Below are 17,266 nucleotides of genomic sequence, written 5' to 3' on the forward strand. Positions count from 1 at the left end.
AACCGCTTAACGATACTGACCTTTGACGAGTCATTTGACATTAGCAACATTATTCATTTCATGGTAGATTTGCGCGGAGCGCACTTTTGGCAATGGCTACGACACTCTGGGGAAAGGAACGTGTTCCCTAATATCACAGAAATTAAAGATCTGTCCTCTCGCGGGAACGGGGAACAGCCATTACCGCGCCAGTGTCGGGGGACAATGGGTATACAATGTCCTTCTCGTCGGCGACAGACCCCTTAGAGTTCGAATCGGAGGAAGGGATGGGAGCCGAGAAAATGTTATCTCGAGTCTGCGAGTGATGTGACGAGGGTGAAGTCTGACCGCGTGGTGATTCCCGCGAGACTGTCGACTCTCGTAATATCTCGACCATAAATGTTTGAATATGTAGACCGACACTCGGCCATATCCTCGCCTGGATATACATCTTTATGCAACAAACGCGAAAATAGGAGCGGAAGGTTTTAGAGAGGACAAGAACAAGGACATCCCTAAAATAAGCACCATATACACGGATAAAAGATGATTTTTTTTTTTACAGTTTAAATTTTTACGGATATCTTGTTCTGTTGTTGTCTAAACTTTGAGTAAGATGTCGACAATTTAAACATTAATAATAGATTATATTATGATTATGCTAACATGATTATTACGTTTAATCGAGTAAAGAATTACGTATGTTCAATTTATATACATATTCTAATAAGGTAAGCAAAATTGTTAATAGACATTGTTAAACGTAACTTATTTATTTAATACATTGGTAATATATCAAGTAGAGTATTAACTTCTCACAGTGCAAGACACTTAAATAAATTTAACTGCATTATTAATAATCAAAAATAAAATAATCGAGCTGTACCACGCCGAGGAGTGCCAACGAGTGGTCCTACGAAACGAATATAAAAAAGACAACGTGGAATTTCGCGGACGTCCGAAACGTTTTACGTCCGTACTGCGAGATGAAATTCGGGACGTGCACCCCGTCGAGCCGCGCGCAGGGTGAAATATAAGTTCGCCCAGCGGGAAACGGATTTCCCGCGTAAGAGGAACGAGCGAGGGAACGTCACGACAGGTGTCTGTCTCGTTGCCGTACGTTCAGTGGGATTTATTTCTCTGATAAATATAATTTATTCATACGCGTATGCCGTTACGTACACACACACACACACACACACACACACACACACACACACGCGCGCGCGCGCGCGCGCGCGCGCGCGCGCGCGCGGAATGGGACGCGCGCGTCGTTAGTCTATATGCGGAGAAAGTAACGAGAGCAAACGGCGTAAATCACAATAAAGCGAATCGTTTATTAACGATCTCATTTGACCGCCGTGGAATAACATTCCGACCGAAAACCGTGTCTCGCATGCATTTTACATGGCAATCGCGCCGCCATTTGTATTCCAGCCGTTGCCCGGGCCTCGCTGCCTAAACGATTCTGCCGCGGAATCGCCGCCGAATGCACGATAAATTAACCATTATGCGGAGAATACGCGAGAGATATCGATTGGTACCACCCTCCCCGTCCAACGACGATGAAACGTTCACGAAACCCCTCCATCTCCCAACCACAATACAACCTCAATGCCCTACGGCTACTAACAACATAGGGTACCGACAACAATGGTGGACGTCAAAACGTCCAGGCCGTTACCATCGTCGACACCAATACGCCAATTGTTGCCCCTTGCCGTCGACCCGGCTAATTAATTGGACAGCGATATGAAGTCTCGTTGCGGTTCATATATTTGATGTGATAACGAAACGCCAATCCGACTTGTTGTGAATGAACGAGATGCTGTCGATGAAGGAAAGTAAGTGCCAATCAAAGGTTCTTTGCATCAATGTTGCTTTTAGCGACAGCGCTAATAAAAAATCGATTCGAGACAAAAAAAACGAGAGAGAAAGAGAGAAAGAGAGAGAGAGAGAGAGAGAGAGAGAGAAACGTCAATATTATAATAAATAAAATTGAGTTAAAAAATTGAGTAATAAATAAAATTTATAGCAAATTCTCAACTGTCGAATTTTTTGTTCTTCACACAATCTGGAAACTTTCAAGTAATTATGTCTTAAAATTCAAAGTGATAAAACATCGACTTATTCTGATTATCTACAAGACTCTTATTAGTTTAAGTAGCAATTTCGAGGCAAATAAAGACAAAAAGATTCTTTCCCGACAGATTTCGCCTCCGCCGTTGAATTTGATAAGAACGGTGTTATAAAAAGCGTAAATCCCTAAAGATGCTCAAACGAAGTCATGCTGCTATAGTAACTGGCTATGTAGCGACCGCTTGGAGCGGCGCCAAGAGAGGATAATTGCTTTAAAGTAATTAGCTACTAGAGTTCACTTTACTCTTACTTGACGCCTTTTCTCTTCATCGTCTTTGTGCCTGTCGTCCTCATCTTCCTTCTTCTCATTCTCCCCCTACGTCTCGCCATCGGTAGCAGATGCATGCCCATAAAACGTAATTGCTTTTCGGTTTAATCATGCTTTTTATCGACCGTTTGTCGCAAACGGATCTTCGGGCTCCCATTAGCTGCGCAAATCTCGTAAGAAATAAAATATTATCTCCTTAGCAAAACGCACCGTCATCAACGTCATTTGTACCACTGATTTCAAAGCGTCCTGTGCAAACTGTCCACGATAATAAGCACCGAAGGAATAATCCTTATCTATAAAATGTTATATGTATGTCCAAAATCGTAGAAATATATGCAAATAAACCTTTTTATTCGTCATTTAACCTCAGGCATCTCAAGAAAACTATGTTATATCTTTGTGAATCAGCTTGTTAATTTCAAGGACTTTATAGTATTGTAGGAGCATCTTGGGAGTACGACTACTCGTAGAATAATAATGATTAATTTCAAACATGTATCTTGCTATTTCCCACAGGACAATCTCTTGCGTAAGAGAACTTTCAGAATAATATATAGGGACTTAACTTCTGTATATAAAGTCTCACATAAAGATTAGATATCACGAGTAAGACATCACAAATAAACGTAAATGTCAAACAATAATTAAAATTAGAACGTAATTTCCGTTTTAACTATTACTTACACAACTAATAATAGCGGGAATGCATTAATCTTGGCTGGATCATGCCACTTTCATCAATAATTGCAAATTTAAAAAGAGCAAAAAGATAAGAGTAAATGAGAATAAAATCAGAAAATGAACATTTTAAGCTATAAAACATGAAAACTACTTTTGTTTTCTTAGATCTAATCACTTGAATACAGGAAATAAAAGACAGATGTTTGAACATTCATAAAAGAAAAAACTAAAAATATATGTGTTGTAATTCTATACACGTTCTCATACAGTTATATTATTGACACATTAATGATAGTAAAAAACGAGCAGAAATAAATGCTTAAAAATATTGTAGAAATTAAATGCAGTATCACGGAGGGCAAAATTTTATGCGGCCACATAATTTGAGTAGTTTACGAGTAAATGGAAGCAGTTCGTAGAAATTATCTTCGCAATTTTCGCTCGTTCGTAGCCCGGGAGAACATCGAGCTATTAATTTGTATACAAGATTTACACGTGCACGCAAGAACGCAGAAAAAACACGATGATCCACGCAGAGGACTAAATGAAAATTTTGCATACCAATTTTGCAGAACAGTCTTAATTATGGCAGGTAAATTAGGGGCTGTTTAGGTACACGATAATGCACATTTTCTCTTCAAGAAGTGTAGAAATTGCGCAAACATTCGAACTACAGGACGAATAGGAAAGGAAACGAAACCAAGAAGAATGCGGCCATCTGCTGGAGGACTAACGTCATGAGCGTGAGAAATCGTCTGATGATTTTTTTTGAAGCACGCGAGTTGAAATTTTTTGACCATCTCCTTCGCATTTCATCACCGAAGGCAAACTTAAAACATGCAGAATACACACGGAATAAAGTTTTATTAAAAATCTTGCAAAATTTTGACACAATATACAAAATAATCCATAAAAGATTCGTCAATAATAATTTTGTAATATTTCACTTGCTTTCATATTTTTCTAATTTAAGCTTGTAACAGAAAGTCATATATAATGGATGATATCAAGTTATCAAATTCTTCAAAATGATCTTCGATAGTTATTTTTTTAACTCCATTTTTTATAACAATAGATTTAGTTTGGCCAACAATTCCGATAATTCTCGCGATCGAAATTTTCTTTGCACATTGTGAATATATTATTATTTTTCATGTTATTCTCGTAGTTCTTCTAACATGCATAACAGCGATACACAGCGTAATTGCATATGGAAAGAATACAGATCTGAAAATAATTTTGTTGCACATCAAAATTATTACATAAGATGCTTAAGCATGAAAACAATATTGCAAAAATTTTTTATATTCTAGAAAGCAATTTGGATGTCCTAAATAAATACTTCGATTTTGACAAAATTATTTTTCATCAAATCAGATCAAATTTTTAAATATTTTAGCAAAGCTGTTCTTTAATGCAGCTGTTCTTCAATTCTTTAAATTATCACAATATAAATAAAAAAAAAACTTTTTATATCACGCCATCCTAAATTTTGCTGCAATAGTAATAAGATAACACACACATAAGAGTCAATATTTAAAAAGCAAAATGTCTTCATATCGTTCAGTAAAGGAAGTAAGAGATCTTCGATCTCAGATCTCAGGCCGATTGTTCGTTTATTCATGCTAGAAAACCGGACATAATCTTATGAATGTACGCGATCTAATAACAGAAATACCGAGAAAAGAAAGGGGCGGCGGTTCGAGGGTGCGCTCAGAAGAAACGGCAGAAGATGGAGATTCCAAGATAACCTTCGCATCTGCGGCGAGCACTTGAACTCACCGTATATGAAGCGGATTTAATTGGCATAATAAACCTTTAAATAGAAGCTCGGCGCAGAGGAGCGAATGGCGTGTTAAGAGGTCGTTGAAGCCGTTTTCTACCTCCTTACTCTCGCAGAGCCAGTTTAGATACCCGAGATCGGCGTGTACTTGCAAGTACGAGTTACGCCTGGAACGAAAGATTCGCAAGAATATTGATGCGTATATAATAATACGAGGGATCGTAATAAATGAATAGCACTTCAGTTGAGCGGACAAGCAATTATTTCATCATTATTTCGTCTTTGCGCACGTGCGAAAGTCGCGTGTATAAAGCAAACTCCAATTAAAAAATTTCAAACTTCATCATTTAAATTATTATTTAGGGTATTCAATATGCATTATATTTCTTTCCCCCTTCTCTCTCTCTCTCTCTCTCTCTCTCTCTCTCTCTCTCTCTCCCGCTTTTGCTTTTTTTTAAATTGCGGTTTTGATTAATTTAAATATTAACGTATGCTACGGTACACCTTCCTCTTAATTTCGAAAAATCGTTTAAAAGGAAATTGAATCCGGTTCTGAAACAAGCCGTCCCGATATTACATCAATCTCGCGATGGAAATTAAGGCGCAGCCTCGAGCCTATGGATTATTCAGTACGCGTAGAGCCAATGTATGCGGCCAAAAAATGTCTCGAGGAAATGAATCGCTTCTTGCAGCATCCTTCGTATCACGGTGCGTTACCGTTAGCTCGGCCCTTGCAATCGCGCCGTGCGCTTCTTTCCGTTCTTTTTCCCGTAGATCGCGCCTGGTCATCTTCGTCGTCCGACCGCAACGAGAAGCGAACCCGTTCGATATTTCAACAGAGACACAGACGCGGCGAGTGCTTGTTACATATATATATATGTAGATCTAGTCCACTCCATTTCTCTAAACAGTATATAAACTCTACATCAGTACATCGTACTTCCCTTTCTGCTTTTTCACGTATCAAACAAGTTTATCTCGATTTTAATCGAGTCTTGCAGTATTAAAGGAGGAAACTTTTTTTTACTCCAAATAATTTATAGAAGGGCAACTCTTAGTTTTCAGAAAAACAGAAAAAAAAAGACAATAAAATATTGCCGTTACAATTATTCTAAACGTTTTAAGCGATTGTTAAAGACAATGTGAAAAATGCGTACTTTCTCTTGATAAAAAAAAAAAAAAAATTCGGCAGAACCAGAAAAGGATGATCTTCAAATACGATGTTTTCTCTACGCCGAAAAAAATCTGTAGTTAAGACACATTAAGGCGATATTATTTTGGATCCGTGCGTCCATGGTTCATCGACCAAGCATGACGGGCCGCCGCGGTGCGTAAAAGGAAAATATCCTCGAAGACTACGGGCAATGCAGATAAAGGATTAATTGGTTACAGTTCGCGATGTATACATTTCGATCCTCTGACGCGACAGTGACGCGCGCGCCAGTCTCAGATAATGCTATTATCGTCGACCGTGGCGATTAGGCTGTGGACCAATTCAGCGCCTCTTCGGAATACTTTTTGTTACGTTCCATAAATTGCCCTCTTTTTTTTTTCATTCCATCCAACGAGAGAGAAATATCGTTTTAATCGACGTGACCAACAGGGTTTACAGCTTCTTCGCCGGGAGGGAAAAAAAATTGCAATAGCACGTGACGAGCAGCGAACAAAATGCGAATTTGATTGTTCGGCCGGGAGGGAAAAAAAATTTCCGCAAAAAGTCGTCCTGTGTAACGTGGCTATTTGCAAAACATGCGTCGAGAGTCGCGCTTTCGTTCGGCACATGCGAGCGTAAAATGAAATCGACGGACTAAAAATATGGATCATTCACTTCATCATGATGAAACCGATAACGGCATCGATCCATTATTTATATTGGACCATTATGCAATTAGAGTCAATACGGAAAATCAGATGAAATCGCCGCAAAAATGAAAAAAGGATTTATACATTGCCATTTTCGATATTACATCTTTCAAATTCAAACGCGAGATTATGGAATTTTTTTTTATCTATAAATAATGTATACGAGTGATTTATATCTACGTGATGCATATAAACGATAATATACAATTTCCTCCAATTTTCTATTTGAGAGAGTTGTATAATTTCTCATGTAACCAATTCAATTATCGCAATACGGTTCTCGAGTCCGATATTATGGGCGTTATGAAATCAACGCGGCGAGCAAGTGTACGTTAATTAATTAACTAATTAATTAATCTCCGCCAAAAGTAGCAGTTTACATATCAGAATTGTTTGCGAGTCTCGCCCATCGAGATAATGGAGATGGAAAACGGTATCTGTATATGCCTCGAAATAACGCTTAACCGAATTATACCGGAGCCCCGAAATACGGTAAAATTAAAACCTTACCCGCTTCTAGATGAACTAACATAATCCGGTCTGGAATTTACGGTTTAACCGGTTTACAATACTCATGGTGACACGCGCGAAATTTCGCCGGCCAATTAAGCGTAATTTTTCGCTCGAACTAATTTGCGTTAAGGTAATTCAAAGCTTGCGGGATGTGCAAAACGCAATTCACTCGACTCGAGTGGTATAATCCAGGTTCACCGTTGTCCGTGGAAAAACTGGTTCCAAGGTGTTACGCATGCAACAAGATTGTTCTAGATTCCAAGGTAGGTTCATTCAGACGTTAAAATTGACTCGCGAATTTCAGATAGTGTCATAATTGATTAATTATACAGGATTTTAACAGATAAAATAAAATAAACGATGAGAGAAGAATCTTATAACGAGTCATCATGAAAAATTATGTCGTATAAAAATGTATATATGTGTATCAGGAGAAAAATAACATCTTAAAAAAATTATATCATCCAATCTCATTTTCATTGCGAATATCGAGCAACAGAATATTGATAGGTGGATAATATCCCACAATCATTATACGACATTTTAATGGCGAATTTTGGAAATTAATTAGAGTCATAAATCCTGATATGAAAATGTCGAGATCATAATAGCTTTGGATTATACAGGTGATCAAAGTTGGCAAAGATAACATTGCATAGATTACACGCATTCAGTTCGCACCTGTGCTTAAATGCGTACCAATTTGTCTGATTGATTTTCAATGTTCAATGAACCATGTAATTATTCCCATCGAACTTTGATAATGAATATTGAATTATAAATTATAAGCAATAAGCAATGTTAAATTTAATCTGATTTTTTTTCCCTAAAACACGCTGCTAAATAAACAATTTGTAAACAAATTATTAATGAATAATCTCTAAATAAATCACATATAAGATTTATATTATTTAAAATTTGTATCTGATTTTATTCAGAGAGAAACAATACCGATTTGTATCTGATTTTATTCAGAGAGAAACAATACCGATCAATTTAACTAAAAATAAAAATATTATACTTACGTAAACACTGATTAAGAAATAAATTATTTTATGTTGTCTTGTTGTTGTTTTTTTATTCACACAATATCACTCATTCACAAAAGCGCGGTTAATTACAATCGTATGTGCATTAATTATGAAGATACGTGTAACGATCGTGCGATGTTTTGCGTGGTATACTGGAGTATAATCACGTAATATATCTTGTCGCATTGCCAAGAAAGACTTGTACGAGAAAAATTAATGACGACGAACGAGTCCAAAATAACCGAAGGTTTTATCAAATCATAAATGTACAAATGTTAAATTTGTATCATATGATTACCGAAATTATGTTATATAAAAATATAATATTAATTATAATTGTATTTAATTAGTAAAAGTAACATAATGTAGCTCGATCCAGAGTCAACTTATTCCATAATCATGATGTTTTATTAATAACTAAATAATAGCCGACAATTTTATTCTGACATAGCACGATACAGTCAAGAATTAATCAATACACGGCAATTTTGCTTCTGTTACACTAAAATCTCATTTTTATTCGCCAGATGTGACAAATCTTCTCGCATCTTATTCAATATTATATTCTATATTATATAACTTTAAATATAAAAAACAAAATATTCTATTTTGCGTTATTTTACATTAAACATTTCGTTATTCAACTAGTACTTAATGCGTGAATTGATAACTCATGATGTATTCCTAATCCGTAATCAACGCAACAGTTACTTATCATAATATATATATTTTATTTATCATGACAAGTAAAATTTTGCACAATTCATATACTTATTAGGATTAAAATCAAAGTAGGGAATGTAAGTTATAATATTATTATTATTCGATTTTACGAGCAGTAACTTTGACGTCTGCGCAGATTCGAAAATATTGCACTTTGTATTTTTCATCAATTTAAAAATAATTTTTTTTATTTCCAGATAGAGAGCGCAGAATAAACTTCGCAGAACAAAACATTTGACGCGTAAATATATTTTTAGTTTTGTATTGTATTAAATCTCTTCCCCCCCTCTTTCTCGAAACAAAACGAGTTGATTGACACGTGACCTTGATGTTTGTATATAGATGTTTCATAGCATTTGATAGTAGCGCGCTATTGTTTACGCACGGTCATTGTGTTATCATTCATGGGTTGAAGCTCGAGCCGGAAGGCAGTGAACCACTCAAGTGTCGCGTCCTATTCTTCGAGACACAATCGCGACAAGTACCAAAGAATACTAAAGACAAACTTTTATGAACAACGATAATCATTTATCAACTTTCATGATTAATAATTTATTAATGTGCCAAAATGACAGCTTTATTTTACGCGAATTACTTTCGATCTCTAAGACAAAAATCAAAATGATAAGAGAAGATTATAAATCGTTATGCTATTTACGGATAGTTGTTTCAAATCTTATTTAATTGAATAAAAAAATTATATTAAGCAACTTCGGCATATTTTAACAATAATAAATAAAACATTAATTAGAATAAAAAAATATTCGGAAAAAATGCTCTCGATGCGACTTCCGTTATTTTTTCAAATTCTGAAATCTTCGATCAGGGAAACGGGAGAAGAAAAATTCGATTCACTATATATAGATCTATGAGTACGATTTTAGCGTAGTCGTTATCTTGTAAAAGAAAAAAGCCGATCGTATGTGTAAAAATCCGCGCAAAAAAGTAGAGTATCGGGAGAAAGACGACCTACGATAAAACTGCATCGGTACTGTCGAACAAACTACCGACGGCTACGATATCGCGACTATTTATTTCGGCGGAGTCACACTGGTCTTCCACCGAACTTTATCCTCGAAACAATTCTACGACCGAGAGTTACGAAACGAGATCCGTATTTCGCCTCCAGTTTCACTCCCCGATAAAAGCGTCGGTCGAAAAATTCAAGAGATACGAGAAACGGCGAGAAATTTATATCACCTTTTCGAATGGTAGAAAAGCTCGATAAACTGGGATTTTCTCGAAAAGGAGGCACCCTGGATTTTGCCATATCATTTTGCAATCAACAAAAAATATATCTAATTTTTTTTTCTTTTGTTTAATATGTTTAGTCTCGATCATTATTTTTCAGTTTCTGTACTTTTTTCATTAATTTAAATATATGTGATATATATGATACTTGTATTCACACATAAACTTAAAATTATATAGATGCCAAAAGTTTAAATTAAAAAATAAAACAATCGCATATACAGAATATTTCTGATCAGTCTACCCTTTTCTCTTCTTTTTTTTTTTTTGTTCTTTAAAAAGATATCGCGTCGAGAAGGATAGAAAGTACTACGTGGCCGACCACAGTACATACAAAATCCGGCTCGAAGCTGGGATAAGATAATAAATATGCAAAAAGGAGGAGTTTCGATGCCGTAAATAAAAACGGCGGGCTTGCGTGCTGCGCGAGAGAGTCTGCGGTGAGAGAAGATCGTGCGATTCGAAATAAAAGGACGGCAGGGTGGTGCAACAGGGGGTGGAGGAATGCGAAAAGAAGGAGGAAAAGAAGGAAAGGAGAGATAGAGAGGCTGCGTTCTCTTCACCTCTCCACTTTGCAAACGCTGTAATCTCTTGATTTAGTTCGACTTAGCCACGATGAATGCGCTTAGTCGGTACTTTGTCGATTGGCTCTTTCGAGGCAAGAAGACAAGTCGAAGGAGGACAGAAGGGAGAGATGCATGATATACGCGGTGGTTAAACCAGTATCTCGGTTAGACAATCATTCGACGGCGATATTCGCGGAGAACGTCTCTATCGGCGGAAGATTGTGCATGGCGCGAGCTAAATTTGGAAACGATGAGATTCCTCATCGATCTCGAGCTTGCCCGAACGCCATTCATAGCGCATAATCTTCGAATCTATATCCGAATTTATATGCGCTTATTCGAAACAATAATTTGCATTGCTATACACGAGATTAATTAATCTTCCGCTTGATACACCTAAAAAATCTTGATATATAAATCAAATACGAAGAAATTTTTTAATGTCACACGGAAAGAAACACTTTTGTTGGCAAATCTAAAAATTTGACCAGATACAGATGATCTGAAAATAATTTTGTTGGCCCATCAAAATTATTTTGTAGAACACTTAAATATGATGATAATATTGCAAAAATGTTTGATCTTCTAACAATCAATTTGAACATCGTATAATAATTTTGAAGACCCAACAAAATCGTTTTCAGATTTGTATCTAGCTAAATTTTTAGATTTGCCAGCAAAAGTATTCTTTCTGTGCATTTGACTGAATATTTCGTTTTTTTTTTTTTTTTATTTATTTAAGAGGATGAAAAGGAAAATATATGTGAGATCAGGCATATTCTCGCGATTTGGAGTTACATGACCAATAATTTCGCTATCGAAATTTATCTTGATAATTAAATTTATATGGTTTACAAAATAAAAAAAAAACAATCTATAAAATTCACTGTGCCGTGAAATAAAGTGAATACGGTAAAGAGAAAGCATTTTTTTTATCCTGCGCATTAACATAATAGTTTTGCATATATATATTATCTATATATGTGTCAAATAGCGATGTAACGAGCCGATTATAGCATCTTCGTTTATTTATCGCTGCCGTTTTGCGCAATAATGTTCGTCGGTTAATGCGCAAGTTTAATCGGATATTACAACGTAACAACTGTGTAATAAATAGCGCCTCATCGCGACGCCGTTTATCGTGTCGACAAATCGATAGATCATCCCCGACTACGTACGCCAGGGTATCGTTATAGGGTATTCCGTACTCACCTGTACCCGCTGTCGATGCCGATCCTGTTTCCGCTGCCACCTCTCCAGTTCCTCTTTCCTCTGGATCAGCGACCTTATCTCGACAGCCGCCACGGGAGCCGTCGTATCGTCGGGCATATTGCCGCACGAGGGTAATCTTCTCAACGTAGAAATCGACTCGTCCTCCCCCTCGCTGTAACTTTCTACCAGGAATTCCGAGTCGCTCTGGAAGTAAATTAATTTTGAGGCTAACGAATCGTGGCAGCGATCGGATTAAATGGATTTTCAAGAAAGTCTCATTCTTCATTTTTATTTTGATATTTCGCAATTATTCCTTCATCATTGTTTACACAATTTTTAAATTAATACTTCACGCAATATTTATTTTTATTATATATATATATATATATTTTATATAGTTATATAGAATACAAAATACTATGAATGTTATATATAAAATGATCTAGGAATAACTCTAGAATTTTATTATAAAATTTAAAAGACTTTCGTTCCTTCGCGTAATATACATTTCTTTTATTACATGCCAAGATCAGCCAAAGATAATTTGAAAATAGATTACAGTCGTTCTTCCATCGCTTTTAGAAAATTAGATCCGTAAGGTTCTAGAACGTGCTGAACACGTTTTCTTTGGAGAGAATTCTCTTTCCAGTGATTTACGACAGTTACTACGTACCTGTGTCGGCGGCGAACTCGGCGAACTTGTGCTCGAAGCTTCGACCACTGAAACATATTCACTGACACCGGTCTCACTCTTCTGCAATTTCAGCACCGGTGTCTCCAAACCGCACAAGAACACTTGACCGAAAAAGAGGATCTTGCTTATCCTGAGGCACATCTGAGCCACTTCCTGAAAACGCAACATGAGTTTACCCAACCCATAGAAGTTGAGCGACCGCACGGAGATCTTGGTATAATACTGATATATACTAAAACTCCTTTTGGAACTTTGAAATTTCTCAGAGATACTCTGTTTTAAACTTGTTTGGAGTTCGTTATCAACTATAAAAGCACATACGTTACACATATGTACATCGGTGTAATAACCAAAGAATACAACAAAGTAAATTACCATATCTTCTGTTTTTTCCACGTAGCAAGGATCCTGTGGATTCAGCATGAGAGGAGTGAATCCGGCCAACGTGATATCTTCCGGTAGTTTCACAAGTTCCAAGTCTGAAATAAAAGGTAGAAATCCGGTACATCCTTTATGCACGAGGATCGATGTTTTTCGTATAAAGTTCTGCGATCGTGCCAAATCAGATCCCCTTTCAGAAGCATACGAATTCGTCCTGAATTTACGCGCACAAGGATCCATATCACGTATCGCGAAAGGAGCTCAAATGTTTATACTGCACGGTTTAGAATCAATAAAATGTGATCGCATTCTGGCGATCCGATATCCATCGTGTCTGACATTAAATTTTTATAACGTAACGCGAATGTAGGTAGTGATAAAATGGCACTCTTCATTCCAATCATACAATAATGACTAATAAAGATTTTCATTTTTGAAATTTTCCACACGAATTGTACAAATATTATACTTGCGCCTAAAAAAAAATCCGGAAAAAATACGAAAGCGAATAAATATGAATGAACAATGCTGCTGCTTCAATGAATGGTGAATGAGTCACGTCGCCAATTCTGATAATGCCACTCGCATCTGCCTCATTTCCGTTTTCGTTACAAATATTGTGAAATATTGTTTAAATTTAAATAATAAGAAATAAAAACAGAGAATTTTCATAGTTACAGATTGGTAGACAGCATTAATGTAAAAAGTTGAAGTCGAATTTACTATAACTTTGACAAACTCATGAATTCTATTCAGCCACGTGATCAGCCCTATCTCACCAATATATTCACTATGAGCAACGCGTATTGACGTCTGCACATACGTAGGTTTAGAGGTAAGTGTACCGTGAGCAAGGACGCGTCGCGAAACTGGAACGTCCGTTTCCAAGCGACCGGACCCGTTGGAAGACCTAGTTCGAGACCGAACTCGCGATTATGTCTACCTGATCTATCGAAAATAGAAAAATTTGTCACATTCCGTCCGCGAAAAGCGTATGCATCCGCGGCCGACCGCCGCGATTCTTGTCGGTCTGCCAATCACTGATAACTACTGCTGATGAACAATCGGTCACAGACTCATTGCAAAGTCGAAAAAATTTTAATATAACATTATAATTTTAATATTGAAAGCTAAAGAATCTAGCTTTAGATATTTTTTTTACAACAAATGAGGTATATCTATATCCTTTCGTTTAAAATATGTGTAAGAATCCTTAATATTCTTCTCAAATTAAAATTATAATTTTATATCCATTTTCATCAATGTAGAGTAACTTTAATCTTGATCTAATTCACTTTGTCTTTTGTTAATTTTTACTAAAGAACTAAAAAAGATAAAAAAAGATAAATTAAATCAATTAATTACAATTAAAGTTAACCTGCATCAGCAAAAATATTGGGGAGCTCATTTTAAAATAAAAAAAAAGCCATCAAAAAATTATCAAAAGTTAATTCACACACATGTATAATTTTCTACAGCTTAAAGAATCGAGTAACGCCATTCGGCCGGATGTATCGACGGTGCGTGCCAGATTCGTGCGGACGCGGTCGCCGAAAAATCAGTTGAGAGACGCCGTCGGGTCGTCTTCGTGGCGAGGTCTACACGTGAATGGGCTTCGGGGCAATGCAATTTGTGTATTCATAACATGCGCGCGGCGTGCATGTAGTGGCGATGTGGCTCGCACGCATGCTGAAAGACCATTGGCCACACGCTAGTAAACGACTGCAAGAGAATGGCACTACAGTGGTCATGTCGAACGTATTCACCGTTACGCAACCGTCGCGCCAGCTATCTACGGGTCAACAGACTGGGCACCGACTTCAAGGAACGCGACTTTTTCGATTAAGTCTGGTCCAGGTCAGCCCGCGAGAATCGCTAGCATCTCGGCCGAGCGTTTCGATCGGCTGCCATTTCTCTCGCTGTTCACGCGCGCCTAATCCTACGTGAATGCCATTACCATCAACAAAAAAATATACGTCATTGAAATGTGTAGTAAAATTGGTTAAGGATATAGTAAAATCAGCTTAAGGATATAAACTGGCGATATTTGTGTACCTAAAAGTTATTCACTAGCATTCCAAGATTCGGCAATAGAATATCAAAATTGAATTGAAGAAAGAATTCTTTGACCAGGGATGAATTTATCAACTAATTAGAAATTAATTTAGTATACAAACTTGTTAAATAATTAACATAAAAGATAACTGTGTTGCTGATACAGCAATCTTTTATGTCAAGAAATATGTCAGTAGATTCCTTAAAGATTTTAAATTTAATCTTTTTCAAATAATTTAAGATTCGCTTTTGTAAATTACTGTCGAGTCTATCTAATCAATTTTTCCAACATCGTAAATCGAATGTTACCATTTTTTGAATTGTGCTAACGCTATTTATTTCAGATATATTTTTGTACATCTCTACTAGAGTTTATATTTCTAGAATATAAAGAAAATCGATACTTGACAGCAATTTACAAAACCGAATCTTTTAAATAAAACAATCTGATTGATGACTAACGATGAACTCGCATAAAATAAGCGTAAAACTTTCCTTTACCTTCTTCACGATCCTCCGCATCCTTGCCTTGAATCAAAGTCGACCTCGTGTAATTTAATTTCTCTAAAAGATTCACCATTGTCGCTAGTCTGCTCCACGCGTCTCCTGGCGGCCTGTAAATAAAAAGATCGATTTAAGTCTCCTCTAAGTTTTATGATAAAAATAGAATAAGAAAAAATCACACACAGTTCCATAATAAAAGATCTTCGTGACTTAGCAAAACGACTTAGCAAAAAGATTCCATCGTTCTAATACATAATTCAATAATAAACGAGGAAAGAATTCGATAATACCAAGGTCTAATGTCGAATTCTTTCTGCACGATTAAACCGAGCTCACTTTAACGATTGAATCATCGAACAGTGATTTATGATTTACGTCGCATTGAGATGAGATGTAATGATCTTTAATTCCCTAAATTATATTTATTTATAATTTTCATCGAACTTTCTAACATCGCTTGACGTCATTTTGGCGCCGTAAGGCTGACGAACTTTTTATATCTCAAAATAATATTCGGGGCTAATTTTCTACGGCTTTCAGATTCCCCATTATTGTTTTTGTAAGAGTGACAGCGTAAATACCCGAGGACCCGGTGAGGTTGCCGGCTGTGCAAACAACACTTGCTCAAACATTTGCTTATGAAAAAAAAATAATCAGGTAATTTGCTACTTGATTTTCTTCGCTACCGGCTACCTGGCATATACCTTGACAAGAGGTAAATATTTTCGGTTCTGGATCATTCGTCACGCGACGAATTCTTGCCACAAGGGTACAATTACCGTGCCCGACGTGACCAAGACTCCCGATGAAATTCCGTTTGCTGAAAATACAGTTTCGATGCGCCGCACGAAAGTGCATCGCGATATTTCGAAGATATTCGCGGCTTTCGAGCGATCGAACGTACGACGAAACGCACGTTGAATTTTCGCACGCCTTCGCGTGGGACGTGGCGCGATTTCGCGTACTTACGACGAGATAATACATAAATCCGAGATGCAAATGGACGCGATTGAAAGAAAAAAAAAAAAAAAAAAAAAAAACGGCTAATAAAATTTATATCTGACCATTTGTGGCACGGAGAAGACGAGCTGGAGTCGCGGGAACGCGGAGGTCCTCGTGCTAACATGATATATCTCCGTGCGACTATTCATTATCAATGTCGAGAATTACATATTGGAAATTATTGCGGCGAGGAGACTCGCGTAATGCGCATGGTGGATAATAATAATAGATCACGGATTTATACATTTAATGTACTTCGTATGACCGGCGGTGGCTCGTTCCACCGACGTTATTAATGATCTACCCGCGGCAGGGCACATACGTTTCCATTTGCCACTTCCGTATTACTGTAAAGCCAAAGTCGCTCGTTCAATTAATTCTTTCATTGCGCGTAGCGGCTCTAAGATTGTGCAAACTCTCGTTGTGCAAAAGCATTTAAAGAGCATTTAAAGGTATCGTAATACCGGAAGTACCGCGCGGCGGAGCACATTCCGTGTATTAATGTCCCTTATAATGCTCCTTCACGAGATGAAGTTACATTACTCGTCGCTCGCCTCGCATTATAAAAAAAGACCATACCTGATCATAAATTTTTATCCGTGTAAACTCCGCGCCCCA

General features: G+C 36.9%; 1 protein-coding gene across 6 annotated transcripts in view; it reads right to left on the reverse strand.

Moving 5' to 3' along the window:
- The window catches only part of LOC105422558 (Smg6 nonsense mediated mRNA decay factor), a 97,138-nt gene that overhangs the window by 18,968 nt on the left and 60,904 nt on the right, over nucleotides 1-17,266 (reverse strand). For 5 of the 6 annotated variants that reach the window (XM_011631979.3, XM_089080088.1, XM_089080087.1 and 2 more), the window contains 4 exons: nucleotides 15,644-15,756; nucleotides 13,082-13,185; nucleotides 12,686-12,859; nucleotides 12,013-12,216 (listed from right to left, as the gene is read on the reverse strand). In XM_011631979.3, coding sequence (XP_011630281.3) covers nucleotides 12,013-12,216; nucleotides 12,686-12,859; nucleotides 13,082-13,185; nucleotides 15,644-15,756 — 595 coding nt within the window. Of the gene's footprint in view, nucleotides 1-2,368; nucleotides 5,021-12,012; nucleotides 12,217-12,685; nucleotides 12,860-13,081; nucleotides 13,186-15,643; nucleotides 15,757-17,266 lie in introns of all 6 variants that reach the window. The other variant, XR_016139959.1, reaches the window with a different exon arrangement.

The sequence above is a fragment of the Pogonomyrmex barbatus genome, unplaced genomic scaffold, assembly GCF_055798465.1.
Source record: "Pogonomyrmex barbatus isolate J1 unplaced genomic scaffold, ASM5579846v1 scaffold3, whole genome shotgun sequence".
NCBI lineage: Eukaryota > Metazoa > Arthropoda > Insecta > Hymenoptera > Formicidae > Pogonomyrmex > Pogonomyrmex barbatus.